General features: G+C 41.2%; 1 protein-coding gene across 9 annotated transcripts in view; it reads left to right on the forward strand.

Moving 5' to 3' along the window:
• arhgef9a (Cdc42 guanine nucleotide exchange factor (GEF) 9a) overlaps positions 1-21,392 on the forward strand; it is a 54,599-nt gene that overhangs the window by 25,168 nt on the left and 8,039 nt on the right. For 3 of the 9 annotated variants that reach the window (XM_080287616.1, XM_080287619.1, XM_080287644.1), the window contains 9 exons: positions 890-1,069; positions 1,989-2,078; positions 3,079-3,279; positions 5,272-5,451; positions 5,695-5,927; positions 7,081-7,210; positions 9,013-9,144; positions 11,039-11,282; positions 13,670-13,738. In XM_080287616.1, coding sequence (XP_080143742.1) covers positions 890-1,069; positions 1,989-2,078; positions 3,079-3,279; positions 5,272-5,451; positions 5,695-5,927; positions 7,081-7,210; positions 9,013-9,144; positions 11,039-11,282; positions 13,670-13,738 — 1,459 coding nt within the window. Of the gene's footprint in view, positions 1-889; positions 1,070-1,988; positions 2,079-3,078; positions 3,280-5,271; positions 5,452-5,694; positions 5,928-7,080; positions 7,211-9,012; positions 9,145-11,038; positions 11,283-13,669; positions 13,762-16,328; positions 16,397-17,315; positions 17,679-21,392 lie in introns of those variants that run through there. The other 6 variants (XM_080287625.1, XM_080287628.1, XM_026188334.2 and 3 more) reach the window with 5 other exon arrangements.

Raw genomic sequence — 21,392 nt, forward strand, 5'->3', positions numbered from 1 at the left:
GTAAAAACGTGGGGCTGCACGCATGCATGGGGTTGTGCTTCACAAGGTAACAGAGCTAAGTGATCAGTGTGACAGATGGTGACGCTTTAGATTGATGATTTCAGGCACTAAAGAACATGTCTTTTAATGAGAACAACCTTTAGCTTCTCCGGTTCCCCTTAAAGACTACTGATCACCTTACAATCTCTAATTGATGCACATCAAATAACTTTGCTCATGTACGTTGCACAAATTCAATCTTTATTTTTAGTGTCGCATAATGTCCACATTATTTATTCATGATTTTAAAGTCAATAGAAAAGATTTGATGAGTCATCCTTTCATGTTTGGTAGAAGACTGCTGCAGATAAAATAACAAGCCCCAGTGACAGCATGAAGGAAAGGAGATTATCCCTTCACATTTGTTTGCTCCTTAGCATTTATATTACATTAACACATGTAATTATTCTAATGTCATAATGGGCCAATTACCGTCCCTGTGTGGAGACTGGTGCTGTGCCACTGAACACAGAATGTTTTCCCCACTAACGGCTCTGCCTTTTTTGTATCGTTGTTTTATTGTTGTGTTGTACTATGATCTGTGTTGGCTATTGTGCCGTTCTATTTGCTGTGCAGTCCCCGAGCTGCTAGCGGGCCCTGGCTTTGAGGGCCTATGTTTAACTCCATTAGAAATCTGAGTGGGTTTAACAACAAGGACTCACACATACTGGAGCCAAAATCTGGCATATTACTGTACTGCATTCAGTTTCAGATTTGATTCATTTACCGTTTTGGATCACGTTGGATTGTGTTCTGTTGATCAATGTTTAGTGTTTACTCCTGCTTCACAGCTTCACGTGATCAGAATAATACATAAGGTATTTCTTGTCTCTCCTTCCAATTCCTACAGTTGATAAGTGGAGGTTCAATCGTCAACGCTGAGGCGGTATGGGACCATGTGACCATGGCGGACCGGGAGTTGGCGTTTAAGGCCGGTGACGTCATCAAGGTGCTGGACGCCTCCAACAAGGACTGGTGGTGGGGCCAGATTGATGAGGAGGAAGGATGGTTCCCTGCCAGCTTTGTACGGGTGAGTTAGCTGCAGCCATGGCTGGCCAGCGACCACAGACACAACAGACACCCACACACGTACACAAATGGAGGCACATGAACATATGCACCCGAGCTGATAAATAAACATACTGGAAGGTACACATGCACAATTATTCCGCCTTACACAAACACACTTTCACAAAGCACACACATTAATATGCTTCTTCCACAGTTCCACTGTTAAGTGCTGCTTTATTTTAATAATACATAACACTGAAGAGAGGAGAAAACAGCTAGCTAGGTGCCTTTATCGGATGTTCAGGGACAAGAAAACAAAGATGCTGATGAGCCCCCTTTTCTTTTTTTTTTTAGCGTAGCATCACCTTCAACTTCTATCCTTGAAATCCAATTAAATTTACAACATCCTCGCATTACATCATGATTATGTAATAGCACCCATGTCTTAGTTCAGCTGAATCCAAAAACTGCACGCTGCCGCTGAATGCCTTTCCCTACTACTTTTACTTCTGCTTTCTGTAATTGCACTTCTCTTGGAATGGTGAAGCGTGACTGTACAGGAAGATGTATATTCATAGTTTAACTCTGCGATATGTTTTTGAAATTTCTTTGGATGAAAGCAGAAGGCTTCTCGCCTAAAGTCTTAGTCCAAGGCATATAATAATAAAAAATATTTTAATTAGACACAATTTATGATGCAAAGTAGAATATATCGTTGAACATTCCTGATATGGTTTAGTGTCTTTATGAAGGAAGGAAGAATTAGCATCTTTGCTGTAGTTGAAGGGATCCCACAGCAGAGCACCCACCCAGACACTTTCCATGGTCATTCCCACCTGTCCACCCTTCCATATTCACTCCTGAGAGGGCAGGGCAGACAGGCTGACTGACTGTCAACCAAAAAGTATCTTTCTGTTCTGTCATTCTCTCTTTCCAAGGTGGAACCCCACCCTCCTCAGCCCCAAACAAAACAGGTTTTCTATATCAACCCCATAGCAACTCCACGGTTCCAAAACACCACGTCAAAGGTGCGTTTTTTTTCCCAGCTTCATCTACCCATCCAGCCTGCCCGCCCACCCGCCCGCTCCAGTCTGTCCACGCAACGTGCCCTCGACATTACCAAACATTAACGTTATCACATCATTCCTCAACGGGCTCGATAGAGAGGCAGAACTGATGAGTCAAAAGTAAAGCTAATGTGAAATGTCTCCTTAAAGGGCCATTCTAAAAAAAATTGTACAGATGTATTCACGTAGAATTAGATGGATTTGGGAAAAATTACTCATGTTTTTTTTTTATAGTTCAATTATGGATCATTCTCTTCAGTACTCTATTTACTATTGACTCTGACTATTTCTCAGTCTTAATGCTGTGCTACTAGTTCTCGTCTGCAGTCAGTGCTCTACCACCCGTCACTCTGCTTGTCTGTGGCGCTACATTCCTCATCTTGTGTTTGACATTCTACCCGTCGGTTCTTTGATGTTCTCTTGGCAAACTGTGTGTCATCAGGTGTTGGCTGCTGGGCATCTGAAAACACGCTCACTTGGCCCTTTCTACGAGCGAGAGTGGAATACACGATGTATGTGGATCTCTATGTGTGTGCGTGAGTGTCGGTGAAATCACGAGGTGGTATTTGAGCGCATGCATGCATATGTGTAGGGGGCAGATTTTGAGTCACACATTAAATGCCCTCAGAATATGTGCTCGGTCTCTGAGAGAGGCTTTTTTATACTCTGGAGTGTTTGGCAGTGTGTTTTTTGACATGCTGGAGAGCGACTCACTGTCTAAACTACCAGAGGACCTCTTAATGAAGCGCTGTGTTTATGTGTGGGATGTTTGGGTGTGTATGCTTTCATGTGTGACTGGTAACACATTAGGAGAGCTAATATTACTTGTTAATACTAACAATAATCATTATATATAAATATGTTGTCTAATCCTTTTTTTCCCCACCCAACCTTTAAGAAAGCTCTTTACTCATTCGAATGCATGTGGCTCTTGTGTGTGCATGAATGTATTTGTTCTCAGCTGTGGGTGAACCAGGAAGACGGTGGAGCAGAGCCAGCTGAAGGAACCAGCGAGGTACAGAACGGGCACCTGGATCCAACCAATGACTGCTTATGTCTGGGCTCACCCCTCCAAAACCGAGACCAGATGAGGGCTAATGTTATAAATGAGATTATGAGCACAGAGAGACATTATATCAAACACCTCAAGGACATCTGTGAGGTACTAAACACCGGCACACATTCATAAATCACACATCTATATACACTGCTGTTCCCGGCTTTGCTTTAATATGTCAAGTAAGAGCAGGGCAGGTTATAAACTATATGGTATGAAGCTGAATTAATTAAAAAGCAGCAGTCTTTTTGATGCTACGCATCTAGTATCTTGCATAAATTCGTAACACTCCCACATTCACACTTTTATTCCAGGCATTTTTTTTCTTTCTCGTTTGCTAAACAGGCCAAAAATAATGCTTCTTTAGCTAAATGCAAAACCGCAATATGTCAGCTGTACACAGTGGTCCCAGCAGTCCAGACCAAATTTGTCATTATATTATGAATCATCCTGAAGTGACAAGCTAAAATTCACACCTAATAAAAATAAACAAAACCCTGGCCATTTTTATATTATTAGAATTGCAGCTCTTTAAAAATGCTCCCAAGCCAGGAATCTCAGTCTAATAAATAATAAACAGGCATGTATCCTCTATAAAGTGCACACATTGTAACATTTGAATATATTAATAACTTAATTTCTAAAATATTTGGAGCTAGTACAATTTTGCCTCTATATGCTGCATCATTTGATTTAAATGTCTTTACAACATACACTACATACAGCCTGCTTTTCCCTGGCATGTGTCTGGTCTTTAAACAGTGGTATCTAACTCACTAATCTAAGTGACAATCACTGTTATTTACTGGCCACCACACTAATGATAAAAGGCACTTGACTGATTAATCATCAGCAAGTGTGAGCACCTAAAGGAAGACGTTTTGGCACTTTGCTGTTCAGGTGTGTGCTCACACAATCCCACAATCTTCCCAGGAGTACACGTCCCAGCATATTCACTCCATCATCAGACTGCGTGATGCTCGTAAAAACCCCAACGCTACATCTCAGACTCTGCAGCCCTCAGTTAGCATGTTTAAAGTTCATGACAGTGCAATCAAAGAAAGACTGAACAGGTATGGCTTGTTTGCAACCTTTGCCAGGAGAAAGCCTCTTCTCTTTAAAAAGAACATGCTTATGTTTTGATAAGCATCTGAAAAAACAACAAGACCTCTGCAACAATGTCCTTTGAACAGACAAGACCAAAGTGGAGATGTTTGGCCGTAATGCACAGCACACAGCAGTGCTCTATGCTAGAATAAACAGTTTTGAACTTAGACGATTTCCATCACATATTTTCCAATCATCTTTCCCTAAACTGCTCTATACATGTTTGTATTCCAGATCATATCTAGGTAAGCATCTTGTTTAAGAATAGTTGCAATAAAGCGTGGATTTTACCTCTGCACGTCTTGCTAATGTAAGCAACTTTGATCTTCCAAATATTCAAGGACATGCACGGGCAAAGGATTTTCTGAGCTGAGGAACAGATTTGAACAAGCTCACTTTTAAATAATAAAAACTGAAGTTGAAGAGCTAAAAACCAGACCAAGCAATCAAAAATACAGATGTAGAATATTCTGGATTTAAAAAGCCGGTCAGTTCATTAAAGTAAGTTGCTTCGGTGTTTTAGAAAAGTTACAAAGAAGAAGAAATTTTGCACTGCTGAATTCAAAATGATGCTAAGATATTTTTTTTTTGTTATTTAAAAAATTATTTATTAGATGCCTGTAATGTTTTTTATGTTTCTCAGATGTTTTAATTCATCACCAGTAAATGACTTGATCGTTGAAATGTCACATTTCTCAGATACAATAATGTGAAGTCCCTGTTGTGATTATGCATATTTGAACTGAGCCTGACTTTAAGAAACAAAACAAAAAGGATTAGCATGCATATTTCACAATGACAGCAGGGAGAAGTCTGGCTATCTTATATCAGATCTGTTCCCAAAGTGCCAAAGCTTCAGGGCATTTAATTAACTACAAGCAGCCATGGCACAGTTCGAGACCTGATACTCATTTTGAAAAATGTTTGTGCTCATCTGAACAGGATCTTCTGTCAAAGCCTCACTGTAGCTGTAACCGGTGTTGTTTGCAGGGCTACTTGCGCCAGTGCAGGAAGCGCGTGGACATGTTTAACGACGACCAGTTGAAGGTCATCTTTGGAAACATCGAGGACATCTACCGCTTTCAGATGGGTTTTGTCAGAGATTTGGAGAAACAGTACAACACAGAGGAGCCGCACCTCTCTGAAATCGGGCCGTGCTTTTTAGAACACGTGAGTATATTTTAGACAAACTTCGACCAAAAATGAAAGAAGAAGAAGAAGAAAATAGATTTTTCTTTTATCTCGTCTCGTTATCTTGAGATAATATTTAAATTGTGGAGCTAATTAACCAGCTAACAGCATCCTAAGATAAGAAGAAATTAATGTTTTAGAAACCATAATCACTCCCCTATTTATATGATTTTTCTTTTTAATTATCCTGACGATGTCCATCTCTACTCCTTTGCACTACAGCAAGACGGTTTCTGGATTTATTCAGAATACTGTAACAACCACTTGGATGCCTGTATGGAGCTGAGCAAACTGATGAGGGATGGCAGGTACCAGCACTTCTTCGAAGCCTGTCGCCTCCTCCAGCAAATGATTGACATTGCCATAGATGGCTTCTTGCTCACGCCCGTCCAGAAAATCTGCAAATATCCACTCCAGTTGGCCGAGCTTCTTAAATACACCGCACAGGAGCACAGGTACAGTACGCCGAGGCCACGAATAACTTTTCAGCTGTTTCATTTGTTGCCCTTTCATAGAAATGCATTTGCTTCTAAAAGTGAAGTCATTACTGATGCATCATTTTGTTCCAGATGCATTGTGTTGCAATGCAGCTGTTGCAGGTGTTGGGTTTAAACCACTGAAGCGGTAATTATCCATGCATGAACTGGAGCAAATGTTGTTTTGTACTCTTTTTTTTTTTTCCTTTTTTTTTTTTTGAAGAAAACATCTCATTACGAACTCTAAGTTGTCTTGAAAATACTAAATTCCACTGTTCATATATACAGTATTCCATTCCACACACACACATATATATATATATATATATATATATATATATATATATACACACACATATATATATGTGTGTGTATATATATATACATCAAATAACTTTGCTATATATATGTCTATATATATATATATGTAGAGAGAGAGATAACAGGTTAAATATGAATTGAGGATTATTTTCTTCGGGTGTTGGCACACACACAACAATCTATGTTTTTGCAGCACAGAAGCAGAGTATGTAATCTAAACATTTGCTGATGAGCTTTCATGCATTAAACGCATATGTGCGCATCCAGATGTGCAAACTCATGCGTGCAAACCCACGGAAACATGGTGTAAGTGATTCAGCATGTCTCAGCCAGCTCCAGGTCATTCACAAACCACGCGTTCTCAGCCAGAGAGGGACAGGTGCCAGCTCTGCCAGCGAGGCCTGCCAGATCGCAGTGTTTGACTGTTAGGAGCAGTGGAGAATCTGCCAGATATAGGACTTTCTCTGTCACACAAGCACACACACACATATTATCTTCCAAAGTGAGGATTGGATCTGCAGCACATCTAAGCCAGAGGGATAAATCCAGCTCAGTTAGCAAAGACGCAGCCGGAGTTAACTGTGAATAGAGAAAGTGGCTGATTAAAATTAAATAGCAGTGTCTTTTTTCCCTTTTTTTGAGTGTGTTCCAGCAGATTTACTACTGTTACTTGAGTTTATAACCCCGCTCTTTAATAGGCTACTCTGTATCATTAACTACTACAACATTACATGCCTTTGAGTGGCCAACCACCAAGAGCTACAACCCTCTTAAACACCCAAGAGTAATTATGTGTGCACTGTGTCTGTAGTGACTATCGATACGTGGCAGCAGCGCTGGCAGTAATGCGGAACGTCACCCAGCAAATCAACGAGAGGAAGAGACGGCTGGAGAATATTGACAAGATCGCCCAGTGGCAAGCCTCGGTTCTGGACTGGGAGGTATGTGTATGAATGTACCGTACTGTACTGAACAAAAGCTTAATGTTTATGTTTTTATGTTTTCCCAAATGGTGCCATTAATTCCTAAAATGTGGGGCGTAGACAGCATTTACACCCAAAGCATCTCAGACTAAAGAAAAGGGTCCATCAGCAACACCTATGCCTTTGTTTTCATTTTACCACCAGAAAGGGTCTTTGCACAAATGGCAATAAAAGAAATCCAGCCATGGCCAGCAGCCCGTAGTAGCAATGTAAATTACATTGAATGGTTGTGATATGCTACAGTAAGCTCCCCCGCCACTGCTTTTCCCTGTGGGCTTTTCTCTAATTTTTTCATGGCAGATTCGGGTCGAGTGAGTTTAAAATACTGAGATATTTTGGCGGCATTTTCAGACGTTTAGTGTTAACTATGAGGTGTCAAACTGGAGAAAAAATGTTAAGAACAGCGATACAGAGAGATTAAAGCGGTTAAATTGCCCGTTAACGTGCTCGAGACTGACGTGTGTGAGAAAGTGTTTGTTTGAGAAAGGGAAACAAATGAATGCAGATGATTTGATCTGCAGACTCTTTTCAAGAAACTCTGTGAATCAAGCACAGGCCTTCCTGGGGGCAACAGTGCTGCTCGTTGATAATAATTAATTTACTCTGATGGTAGAAATTCACACTGCGACACACACTTACTCAGAGCATACTTTTTATTTTACCACCAACAAAAACAGTAACATACAATAATAACAATAAGAATATATCATAATATATTTATGCTCTCTCTTTCATAAACAAGCAGAAGAAAATGAGCAAAAACGCAAAAAATAAAATCCAAAGGTTACGTTATAGTCTCCTGCTGCATTTCAGATGTGTCCTTTGTATTTAATCTTAAATTTAAACATTTACTTGTGCCGGTAATTTTTTAAATAATAAAGAAATAATAAACAAAATAATGTCTTTATAACTACTTCAAGGCATCCTGGTGCATTTTAGTCGACAGATGATCTCCTGTTGGGAAGTTTTAGTTGTACTTACAGTAACGTAGTGGCTTGACTTGAAGTTGAGTAACATCTTTCCTCTGCTCCTTTTTCATTGTTACACACATAGTCGAGACACGGTGAAACACAAAGCAGAGGAGACTAATAAGGCAGAGACTCTCACGCTGGCCTTCAAAGTAATGACTGCAGTAATGTAAATAACATAAATAAGGTAGTTTGTTTTGACTTGCTTTGCCAGCTGAACACTCTGGACCGCCATCTTATGTTTAAATGATGTGACTGTCTTAGTCTCTTTTTAAATGCCTGTAGGCCAACGAGTGCTTTTTTACTAACATACCAAAAAACAGATGAGCTAGGATTGAAACACACACAGCAGGAAAGCGAGTGTTTAAAAACTGAAAAAGACACCTTGATTTTCAGAGCAGGACGTAACTGTGTGTTGACTGATTTCCAAAGGATTAATCCAGCAGTTTACTACTGCACTTTGCAAAGTTGGGCAGCTTGTAATAAGATTTTATTTTATTTACTAGTTGGTTTCAAGATTGGTTGGTTTCAAGCACTCCCCCTTCCTAACCTGGAGAGACATTTAGATGTTTCAGCCTGTAAAAAACGTTCCATAATTCCGATTTATCCCTGATGACATGATTATGACATTATCAGGTTTAATTTCCAAGACTTCTTTGTGAACCACAAAATATATTATGTAACTGTTTCCACAGGCTGAGTGCGACTAACTGTGATGAGTAAATAAATTTTTGCTGTAGCAGGAGTATTCTTTTCATTCGTTAACTCTTTAACTGTTGTGTTTATGTCTAGGGGGATGATATATTGGACAGGAGCTCAGAGCTCATCTACACTGGGGAGTTGTCATGGATCTATCAGCCGTATGGACGCAGCCAGCAGCGAGTCTTCTTCCTCTTTGATCACCAGCTGGTCCTCTGTAAGAAGGTAAGGCTGTGTCTCTCTTCAACGTCTTCCCTTTATTTAAAGACTTTATTGAGTGAAAACATGCTTGGAAGCTAAAATGTAGCCTCCACTCGTGTTCTTGGAAGTTGCAAGATCACATGGCTGGTGACAGAGACGCTTGAAGACAATGTGAATTCTTACAACCTGAAAACAGATTATATAATGCTGCATGAGACGCACCAGCCCTCGCTGAAGATGCGTTCAAATCCTCAGTGCCTTTCACAAAATGGAGCTTTGGTAGTTTAGGCTCTAATGCACCAAGGCTGTGCTCGCCTGTCAGACGAATGTTCACGCCTGGATTGACTCAATACACGCACAGAGATACAGACACAAATGCAGGCAGACACTTAGACACAAACACACACAGAGGCTGAAAAACTACATCACGAACACACACGTGTGGAAGCAGAGGAACAATAGTTTTATCACTACACAGACAAACACACACACAAAACAAAAAACAAAGACTTGGAGTTATATTGTCTTTCCACGCACACACACGCCCTCCCCTGACTTGTCACATTTGAACATCTATGGCACCAGAAATGAACTCAGGTGTGTCCTCAGACCTCTCTGTGTGCCTGCTGTTCTGGTCCACTAACAAAAATCTGCTCCGAGTCATTCTACATTATAAATTCCAGTCTTTGTTTTTATTCTTGCTTATCCAGCATCCTCAGTGCTACATATGTATCGGCTCCTAAGAGCCCTCGAGATGCGTGAGGAGCACATTACATGTTGCCTGCCTTCTTTTCCTCTCATCTCTTCCTTATCAGCACAAAGATGCACATTTGCCTCTGCATGCTTATTAAAAGACGCCCCGATCCTTTCTTTGTACCTTCGTCGACCTCGCAGCGTAACGGGATGTTCATTTCCTCCTGAGGGAGGGGTCGCGGCGAAGAATTTTTCACGTGGCCATCTTGTTCCTGCAAATGATGAAAGTTAGAAGGGTTACAGTTATTGTGCTGTGTGCGCGCGTGGAGAGCTGAAATGCAAAGCAATAACAATGTCAGTCAATACTCATTCATTAGTTGTGTTTGTGTCTTTTGCAGTATGTGTTTTATAGCTGCTGGTGTGTTGGGCTCAGGTACTCAAAAATCATGTTGCTCAGAAATTAATAGATAGAAAGTTGAAATTTCAGAACATAAATTTTGAACCTTTAACTGAAATTTCTTCTTACTAAAAAGGACATATTCCATGACCTGACATACACCAAAAAAAGCCCTTTTCACAATTTACAACAGAATTTTCAGTTTTACACAGTAAAAAAAAATATGATATTTTCTATGAATTCACATGAGATGTATTTTTTAAATTTCAGGTTCTTTTATTTCTTTATTTCCTTTACAGTGTAAACCCAATGGGCAGTCCTGAAACATTTCTGATTTAATAAAATTTTCTTTTCATGCGAAAAAACAAAGATATTGCTAAAATTAAGCTTTTTCATCTTAAGATAGCTCAGGAATTACATTTATAGTTGAACGTCTTCATGTGCTTAGTAAATGGACATTTTTTAAAAAGTTACTAGGCACTGTTATCAGGCGTTATTAGGCACCTTCACTGATGTGGCCCATTTAATATGAAATTACACTGGATGCACCCTGTGATGTTAGATGAGTTTGAGACCCCTGCTATACAAATATTCGATTCATGGCGGTGTCATTTTACAGTCATTCGTCTGGTTTTAGTGTGTATCTGATAATCTAGTGCCATGCGTCCTTTTTTGTGATATTAGGCAAAGAACTGAAAAATAGGGCTGTTTTCTGCAGCGTGTGAGTGAAAGGTGTCACGTAAGGCAGACTCTCGAGATACCGTGTTTGTCGGCTCCTCTAAGATTCAGCACACACACAATGACAAAAATCTATCTGCTCTTCACCAGGATCTGATACGCCGGGACATCCTGTACTATAAGGGCCGCATTGACATGGATCGCTACGAGGTGCGGGACACTATAGACGGGCGTGACGAAGACTTCAACGTTAGTGTGAAGAATGCCTTTAAATTGTGCAACAAAGACAGCGAGGAGATCCACATCTTCCTGGCCAAGAAGCCAGAGGAGAAGATCCGCTGGCTCAGGGCCTTCGCCGAGGAGAGGAAGATGGTGCAGGAGGATGAGAAAATTGGTTAGTCACACACCGCTCTACACCTCCCTGTTTGAAAACTATTAGTTTTGTTCACAAAATGCTGGAACTTCAGTTTATTCTTTTGTATATTTATCACATTTACATAGATGAGATCGTCAAGCACATTTTAATATTTTACTAAGAAAACCTGAGTAAATCCCGAGTTTTTAAATGGTGATTTCATTCATTAAGGGAAAAAAGCTATGCCAGTCTACCTGGCCCTGTGTGAAAAAGTAATTACAAAGCCATTTCTAAGGCTTTGGGACTCCAGCGAACCATGGTGAGAACTAATATTCAGAATGCGGTGACAGTGGTGAACCTTCCCAGGAGTGACTGCCCTACCAAAATTACTCCAAGGATGGATGCATTAGCGGCTCATCCAGGAGGTCACAACAGAACCCAGAACAACATCAAAAAGAACTGCAGGCCTCACTCGTCTCAGTTAAGGTCAGCATTCATGATTCAACAATAAGAAAGAGGCTCGGCAAAATGTTCAAGGCGAAAACCACTGCTGACCAAAAAGATCACAAAATCTTCTGTTGCATTTGCCAGAAACCATCTTGATGATCCATAAAACTGGGAAATATCTTCAAAAGCGGAACTTTTTGGAAAGTTTGAGCCCCATTGCATCTGGCAAGGAGCTAACAAGGACATCGTACCAACAGTCAAACATGGTGGTGGTAGTGTGATGGTCTGGAGCTGCTTTGCGATCGTGGCTCAAGAGTTGGGAGTTCACCTTGTAATCGGAAGGTTGCCGGTTCGAGCCCCGGCTCGGACAGTCTAAGTTGTTGTGTCCTTGGGCAAGACACTTCACCCGTTGCCTACTGGTGATGGTCAGAGGGCCCGGTGGCGCCAGTGTCCGGCAGCCTCGCCTCTGTCAGTGCGCCCCAGGGTGGCTGTGGCTACAATGTAGCTGCCATCACCTGTGTGTGAATGTGTGTGTGGATGACTGGATGTGTAAAGCGCTTTGGGGTCCTTAGGGACTAGTAAAGCACTATACAAATACAGGCCATTTACCTTTGCTGCTTCAGGACCTGAATGACCTGCCGTAATTGATGAAACCATAAATTCTTCTCTCTACCAGAAAATCCTGAAGGAGAATGTCTGGCCATCAGTTCATGCCTTGAAGCTCAATAGCACTTAAGCTATGCACCAGGACAATGATCCAAAAACACACCAGCAGGTCCACTTCTGAAAACACAAAAATTAAGGTTGTGGAGTGGCCTAATCACTTCAGCCTGATTGAGATGCTTTGGCATGACCATTCATGCTTGAAACCCTCCCCTGTGGCTGGATTAAAACAAATTTGCAAAGAAGAATGGGCCAAAATTCCTCCACAGTGATGTGAAAGAGTCATTACCAGTTATTGCAAGCACGTTATTACAGTTCTTGCTGCCAAGGGTCACACGGTCAATTATTAGGTTTAGGGGGAACTACTTTTTCACACAGGGCCAAGTAGGCTTTCGATACTTTTTTCCCTTAATAGATGAAATGCTCATTTAAACACTGCATTTGGTATTTACTCTGGTTATTTTTGTCTAATATTAAAATTTCCCTGATTATCTGAAAGATGAAAGTGTGACAAATATGCAAAAAAAATAAGAAAGAAAATAAGAAAGGGGCAAATACTTTGCTGGAATTCACTGCAAAAAACATGAGCTAACATCAAAGGGACAGTTCACCCAAAAAGTTACATTTTTTCTTCCTCGGCCATTTAACCATTTAGATCGTTTCAGTGCAAGTTGTCTAGTTTTAAAAATACAAGTTTTAGAACTATCTGCCTTCACTTGAATTGAATGGAGATGCAGGTAATCAAACAATTTTTGAAAACATTGCAGCAGCGCCCCTTCCTAGAAATCATGACCTGCATAGCCCACAATGTCTACAAACCTTGTTGTCAGCAGTTTCATGTGCGACCTGTTCTTTCCAACCAAAAGGAGCGTGGTTGTAGGTAACGTTACAGTTCAGCAGATGCAGACATCAGTGTTGTTTTCTTGTCACAAGCATGAGCCTCTTGTGATGGTTACAGGGCCGTTGCTGTCTGCAGGGTGATGCACCTTTTTTTATCTCTGAGGTTTATAGATTTTGAATCTGAAAGACCAAAGTGATAATTGGGCTTTTTCTCCGGCTGGCTGGGCTGTGATCAAAATGTAGCAGAAGGTGATAAACTACAAAGTGTTTTTCAGACTGGACAGGATTTTGTTTATTGCTGGGACTGAATGATGCTTCCTCTAGTTTCCACATACAGTAAAATTAGTTCTCAGGAGCTCTGTGAATTCCAAATTAAAGAAGTTTTACTGTATTTTAAAGTTATTTAAATAAAACTTTTTTAATCTGCAGACCCTGTGTGAAACTTCTCTCCAGCACATAACGCTGTTGTCTTTTAGGTTTTGAGATCTCTGAGTACCAGAAGCGACAGGCAGCCATGACAGTGAGAAAAGTGACCAAACAGAAAGGTGAGGCAACAAGAAGATATCAGGTGATTTCCCTTTTTTTTTTTTCTTCGCTGGTGTGCTCTGTCTTCTCATCGCTGTTTACTCTTCCCTTTACCTGCTCTGTTTTTTTGCTTTCTACACCTTTTTTGACACATACTTTGTTTATGGATGGACCTAGACTAGCCTTGTAAGTCTAAGTAAGCTAGAAAAGTCACGAGCATTCACGCGTTCTCGCTATATTACTTCAGATGTATCTCCTTTTAAGTTAAATGTCTGTCAGCCTATACATGAGACTACGTTGAAGATATGACCTGATATGAGTTGTAAAGCAGCTGTTAAGCATCAATGAAAAGACAGAGGGCTGTTTGCATGAAGTATTGAGTTTAAAGGAGGATGCCGGTGTTCATGACATGTGGGTCCTGTGTCACGCTTGCCTTGAAAGTGATTTAAAATATCGCACAGAGCTTGAATTTTTCTTCTCTTACTGAGGAAAGGCCTCTTCCCACTGCACATGTTTCGCAGAAGGTGCCGAAAAACGTTTTATCACTTGTAATTCTAATGCTGAAACACTCAAAACCCTGTTTTAGATTTAAACAAACTGCTTGGTTTCTGAGCCAACTACTGTTTTGTCTATTTTTATTCAATGCAGACCTTTTATTTATTTGTTTATTCGAATAGGGACTACATAGCATGAACCATGTCGCACAGCACAGCATGGGCTAATAAGTTAATTTGCATTGCTAAGTATAGAATATAAGAACTTCAGGACTCATAACATAGCAAAGCACACACTGTAGTATAGTGAATTATTATCCAATTATTCGGGAACAGCAGGATTGATCCCTCTTTGAAGGAAAAGTGATCCTAATCCGGATCCAGTTTGAGTCCCCCTATACAAAAAATCCTGAAACCTGTTTTTTACAATTGAGGATATAGACTATATTGCCAAAAGTATTCACTCGTCTGTCTTCACACGCATATGAACATGAGTGACATCCCATTCTTAATCCGTGGAGTTTAATGCCGGTCCAACGTTAGCAGCTTTAACAGCTGGGAGGGCTTTCCACAAGGTTTAGAAGTGTTTATAGGAACTTTTGACCATTTTTCCAGGAGCTCATTTGTGTGGTTGGATAAAAAGGCCTCCACCCTAATTCATCCCAAAGATGTTCTTTCAAGTTGAGATCGGGACTCTGTGCAGGCCAGTCAAGTTCTTCCACACCAAACTCGCTCATGCCTGTTCACTGGTGCACAGTCATGTTGGACTACGTTAAGAGTTCCTACGGGTTCAAGCCCAACTCCTGAAAAACAACCCCACACCACAATATCACGCCCACCAAACTTTATACATGGCACAATGCAGTCAGACATGCACTGTTCTCCTGGCAACCACCAAACCCAGACTCGTCCATCGGATTGCCAGACCAAGAAGCGTGATTTGTCTCTCCAGAGAACTGATCGAGCTCTCTAGAGTCCAGTGGTGGTGTGCTTTACACCACTGCATGTGACGCATCAGCTGCTCGACCATGGAAACCCATTCCATGAAGCAATCTACGCACTGATCTTGATCTGAAGGCTGCATGAACTTTGGAGGTCTGTAGCGATTGACTCTGCAGAAAGTTGGACACACAAGCTTGCAGTGATTTTTAAAATACATGGCTTGATTTAAAGTTTTTGCATACAAAACGTGTTTTGTTCCCCAGACACAATACATATGTGTGTAAATTAGTCAAACTTATCCCATTCTTTACATACTAGCATGTGTGGAGTCACTGTAGCCTCTACTGACAACCATGTGAGACTCACGAATCTCCTCCTTCTAAAAGTACGTGTTTTGATAGTGAACGACTAAAGCATTTTGAAATCATATGATTTTTTTTGATTCATCCTATATTTACCGAAAGGATTGTTGAAATGCAAACGGTGACATCCAATTGATTTTAATGATCAGACATTATTGTCTGTCTCATGCAATTTTATAAGACAAATGCTGCATTCAGTGGGAATTGGCCATGAGAGTGGTTGTTGGTGCTTTTGGTGCAAACAGAAACAAAACAATAGCTGTTTTGGTGAACACTGAACGCTGTGATATCTCGTAACATGTTCCACAGTTGGTCATGATTTATAATAAAATAGGGAGATTATGCCTTTTCTTCTAATTTACAGATTGAAAGTGTTCTGTTTTAATGCTACATATGTGACATTAAAAATCTATGACACATGTGTGGTATCAAAAACTGCATAGAGACCTACACTTGCCACTTATCTCGGTAAAAGAAGGAAGACGTTGAACAAGTTATTCAGAATGATAATTCTCGACGAAGCATCGGCGACAAAGCACCCACATGTCCAAACTGCCGGTATCATCCTTTACTATTTAGCCATTTTAGTGCTAGGCTAGATGTTTGTACATTTACCATTACTGATGTTCTTGCCAGTTTCACAATAAGCATGACCATCCATTAAGGTATTAATGAACTAATGACCACTGCTGGAATGTTCTCTCTGACATTAGGAACCCAGTAGATGTCTGTCAGAAGTAAATGTTGTCTGTTTCTAAGTGCTATATGTGTACATTGGCTGGCACAAGGTGAAGTACTCTCTTGAATTTCAGATTCATTTATAGATTTCATCTTGAGAAAGAGGGCCATGTTGTATGGACATGGTTTGAAAATGATAAAGGTATATGCATTAGAGTTCTCCTTAGAGCTAGCACAATAAGATGCCATGGCAACTGCTAAGCAGCATTGGGAGGTGTTGTGTCTAACGTTGGCATTGGAGCATGCGGTCACTGTCCAATCTGTTTACAAGCATTATGCTGTCTATAAACAGATAAACAGGTTCCACTAACACAAAGAGATCGAACCCTTCTAACTGCTAAAACAGTGTCTGGCCAAAAACAAAAGACACTGTTTCTCATCTTCTCATATTCTTTTCCTAAGATGCCATGGCAACTTTTGAATATTTCATCTCCAAATATTGATTGTATTTAATAATGACAGTAGCATAGTTGTGATGCTTGTAGACTGTAGCTCGACGACATTGTAGACTGTAGTTAAATGCATATTAACAGCTTTCTGTTGGCTCTATTTTCGCCACTCTTGTGTTCTCAAGTGTCGAGGGTGCTATTCAAACAAACGTGCTGTTAACAAACATGGTGGAACAGCGCCCCTTTGTCCAAATGCTCGATTTCATCGGCGTATCAGTTGTAATCTGCTGCTTCTCTTGTTTGCCCGCCACAGAGTTTGATTCAATAGCATCCTTAGTCTCCCTTGTGTCATTGCTAGAGCTGAATCTCCCAATTCAGCTTTCATCATATATTCATCATATTTTCGGGATTAATATGCAGGAATGTTAACAGTGAAGACCCATTTTGTATGTCTATGTGCCTGTTTTTGTGGAAGCATGACTTGATGTTGTGTTGTTGTGCCTGTTCCAGATGCAGTACTGATAACGTTTCCTCTTTGCTATCTGCCTCCCTCCTCCTTCTTTTTTTCTCTTTTGCTTTGTGCCCTGCACTGCCTCCTTGTCCCCTCTCCCTCCCCCACAAAACCTTCTTGCTCTTTTTTTTGTTTTGTTTTTTTGGCGCCTGCCTTCCCAGGTGTAAACAGGTGCACGCCCCCTTCATACCCGCCCCCACAGGACCCCCTCAGTGTGGGGCAGTATGAGGTAACGGAGGACATGGCACAAGGAGAGGTTTTTGAATTCAGTCAATCCAAAAGAGGCCAGGCTCCTTTCTGGCAGAATTTTAGTAGATTAGCTCCATTTAAGAAATAGAGATACACAGACTCTTCCGATGGACCAGCTATTTTTCTTAGAAGCACTAAACACTGGATGATCATGTCCCCCCTCCCCCCCCATGATGAAGAAAAAAAAAACAAAAAAAACACACAAACACGAGACTTTGAAGTTAAGGACCAATGTTAATATAGAGTGTGATTGGAAGCTGCGAGAGGACTGAAGACTTGGATTTAAAACAAAGAAAAAACATATAAAAAAATAAACACAACTTTACAGTTCATATATGTTAGTAACATTCTTAGTTATCATGCTTCTCTGGCTGAGTCAACTGTCACAAACTCTTCCCCCCTTTCTGGATAATCACGCCATCTGAATGTCCTGAAGTCATCGAGATTGTTACATGAGATCATTTTCAATCCATCTTCTGGATAGAAACACGAGGCCAAGCCAAGTCATTCCCAGTAGTATGATTGTGACCAAAACAAAAAAACTACAAAAAAAGCTGAGATCTTGCTGTGCTGCTATGAGAGATTGTTTGATGCATTCTTCTGAATGCGAGACGACGACCTCAGCCGATCGCCGCGGCCTGTGAAGGACTTGCCAAGCTCGGCTGTCAACCTCACCTCTGAGTTAGCTCCATCCTGCCACTGATCATGCACCCATCCAGCCATCTCTGCGCTGCTGATGTCTGCGTCTGGACCTCCTCCTCGCACTCAGAGCTTCATTCTCTTCTCTGTAGCAGCTTGCATATAATAGCCCCCTCCTCTCTCTTTCTTTTCACAGTCTGACATTAGGTGTTCCCTTCCTTCTCCACATCCCACTCGTCCTCTCTATCTCTCCATCCACCTGCTCTGCCTCTGTGAGTCAGTGGCTCTCAGAGGAAGAGTTTCACTCTTTTGTAAACCTGCCATTGGCCGTGATGTGATGATGGGTCAGGGAACAAATCAATAGGCGGAACATCAATAGTATATTTACATCCGTTCACCAACCACTCGTGACAGGGTATTCATGTCCGATCGCGCTGAGGGGGTGTGTGCGCGCGCTGGATTTGGCAGTGAGCTTAGATGAAGCAGCTGGGAGCAGGAGATAGGCCGGCAACGGTCCGCCTGCCTTGTGCCACAGCCCCTCTCCCATCCCGCCCTCCCTAGAGACCACCCCTGTAGCACTGTGCTGGCACCTGGGTGGAAAAGAGAGAAAAAAGCACAGCCTACCTCCAGAAAACGAGCGGTAAAAGTGAAGTTGTGATGCATTGGCCAAAAGAATAACATGTCAGCTGTCAAAGAAAAGACTTCGGTTGATTATTTTGTGTCACTCCCACTGTAAAAAAGCACAGCACGTACTCCCGTTTTGAGTATGAGCGATACAAATATCAACACGTCAGTGTGACCAATAAGTAAGAAGCCCATCCAGTATTCAAGGGGGTGGGGGGTGTCTAAAAAAGTGATAATGATTTGTGAAGTGGACCAAAACTAACTGGGGAAACAAAAAAGTCCACCGCAGCAGCGCAAGTCGATACCGTATACGGAGGTAAAAAGGCGAATTTAATCTGTAGCATGCAGGTTTCCTCTGACACATTCATACATCTCTATAGACTCCAGCTCCAAACCTCTGCTTTCTGCCTCACCCCTCCTCACGTTGCCCCACTCCCCCCAGATCTGGCAGTTAGCTCCAGCTCTGCTTAAGTGATTTCCAAAGGACTGTGGCGTGATCAGATTGGTTTTGTTTTATCAACAAAAACGTGTGTGAAGCCGTGGTCTGCGAGAGATCCTAGCATTATAGAGTCCTTCAGCAGTAAAAGAGAAGATCTGAGGAAGTGAAGAGGAAAATCTTACATGCATCGTGAAGACGTATTCTTTTTTTCCCACACTTGGAATGTAAGTGAAACATCTGTCCACGGTTTGTGACCACGTTTTGACCTCAGACACAGGAGTACATTTTGTGTTGAATTATATCACCAGATGGACAGTACATATACAGTTTGACAATTTGTGCAATGTGATATATCATTCTATATCTATCACTATTCACTACAGCGTGATATGAAAGAGTTATATTGTTCTATGTCATTTGTTTGCCTTCTTATAGGCCTTATAACCTGTTGGAGAAAAAACAGACCTTACAATTGCTTTGTATGTTGTAATTTATGTTTTGTTTCAGTAAAGGAAGTTGAGAAATTTTGTGAGTTGGCTGCTGGTGTCTGTAGAGATGGCTCCCAGTGAGATTGTTTTGGAAGATAGTTCTCCTGGCTGGGACGGCAAAAAAAGATATGGTTCCTAGGCTATCGTAACCTCAGGTCCCTTGTTATGGCCCGCTCTGCCTACCTTCCCTGCTCCCTCCAACTCCCTGCTTAACACTACCACCAGTACCAACATACAGATACAAGCATGCAGGCAAACGCACACACTAATAATCATGCTTACTTGCTGGCCCGTTCTGCTGCGGAGAGGAGAGATGCTATCTAACAGTGCCTTCCAGCATTCCACTAGTGATTATCTATTCAGTTTCACAGGCAGATTTGAATTAGTCATGTATTTTCCCTTCAGTGCATCTCTCACTCTCTCTTCCGTTCTGTTCCCACAACCCCCGCCCCTTCCCTCATGCACACTGGGAATTCCTCGTTCCCCAGTGCACGAGAGCCGCTCGGACAGAAACTTAGGCTACGTTCACACTGCAGGTCTTAATGCTCAATTCCGATTTTTTGATCAAATCCGATTTTTTTTGTCTGCTCGTTCACACTACAAATAAAATGCGACAGCAAACGCGCTCTAGTGTGAACCCTCAAAGCGGCCGCATGCACAAAAGAAGACGTCACACACAACGCGCTCTGTTTAGACCCAGAGCAAACAGTATTGTTTGACTGTTTCAGACTTTACGTTTCCCATTTTTGCTTTAAGTTATAAAGTTATTTTGTTATTTACATTTGGCCTAATAATTATCCTTATTGCTGTTTTAGAGAGGAGCGGTGCTTCAAAGGATAGTTAAAGACTTCTGTCAGAATCTGCAGATTATACACTACTAATAAAATGTTCACATTTCTCCAACGTTGTCTTCCCAACAGTTTCACTGACATCTACACTGGATGGCCAGGAAGCGTTCGCGATGTCTTCTCGGGCGCTGATAATTGGTGTCTGTCTTGTGTCAGTGACATAAAAGACAGATTTAATGCGACATGACCATTTAATTAATGACCATTCAGCAGTCGCTTTCTAAAACATCGGATATGTATCGGATTCAGTACCACATACGAAAGTGACCCAGATCGGATTTGAAAATATCGGATTTGTGCCGTTCACACTGTCATACCATGATCGGATATGGGTCGCATAGGGTCAAAAAAGTCGGATTTGATGTGCTTTAGCCTGCAGTGTGAACGTAGCCTTAGAGGTCAGCCCACTTTTTCCATATAAGTAGATACTGTGCTGTTTGACTGCGACCCATTTAAAAATTGAAAGACGACTCATTTTCATATATTATCGCACATTTACATAGGAGCAGTTTTATTGCACATTAGAAATGTATTCCAATTTCAGATGTTTAGAAACATCGACTTCTTTTATTGTGTATTTAACACGCTGAAAAACAGTTTAATTTGAATATATAGTAGGAAGCAGATTTCCATTGGTCAACTTAGGTTCGCGTGTCGATCTATATTATTAAAAGTGAGTTATGAATCAAGAGTCATCTATTTTACCTTTATCAGCTACACACTGTAAATACTGTAAAAAGAACAGATCATATATTTGGATATCGGTATTTTGCGTTGGAGACGAATGTTGTTCCAGTTCTAGCGTGCGGTAGATCTCAGTACCAGGTAATTGCATGCTTGTGGCATCCAATATTTTGCATGAGACTTAAGGCAACACTTAACGAGATCATTTAGTTTTGTTTAACTTCCAATTGAATCTTCTTTTCTTTTTTTTCCCCCCGGCAACACAGA

This window comes from Astatotilapia calliptera, chromosome 2, assembly GCF_964374335.1.
Source record: "Astatotilapia calliptera chromosome 2, fAstCal68.1, whole genome shotgun sequence".
Lineage (NCBI taxonomy): Eukaryota > Metazoa > Chordata > Actinopteri > Cichliformes > Cichlidae > Astatotilapia > Astatotilapia calliptera.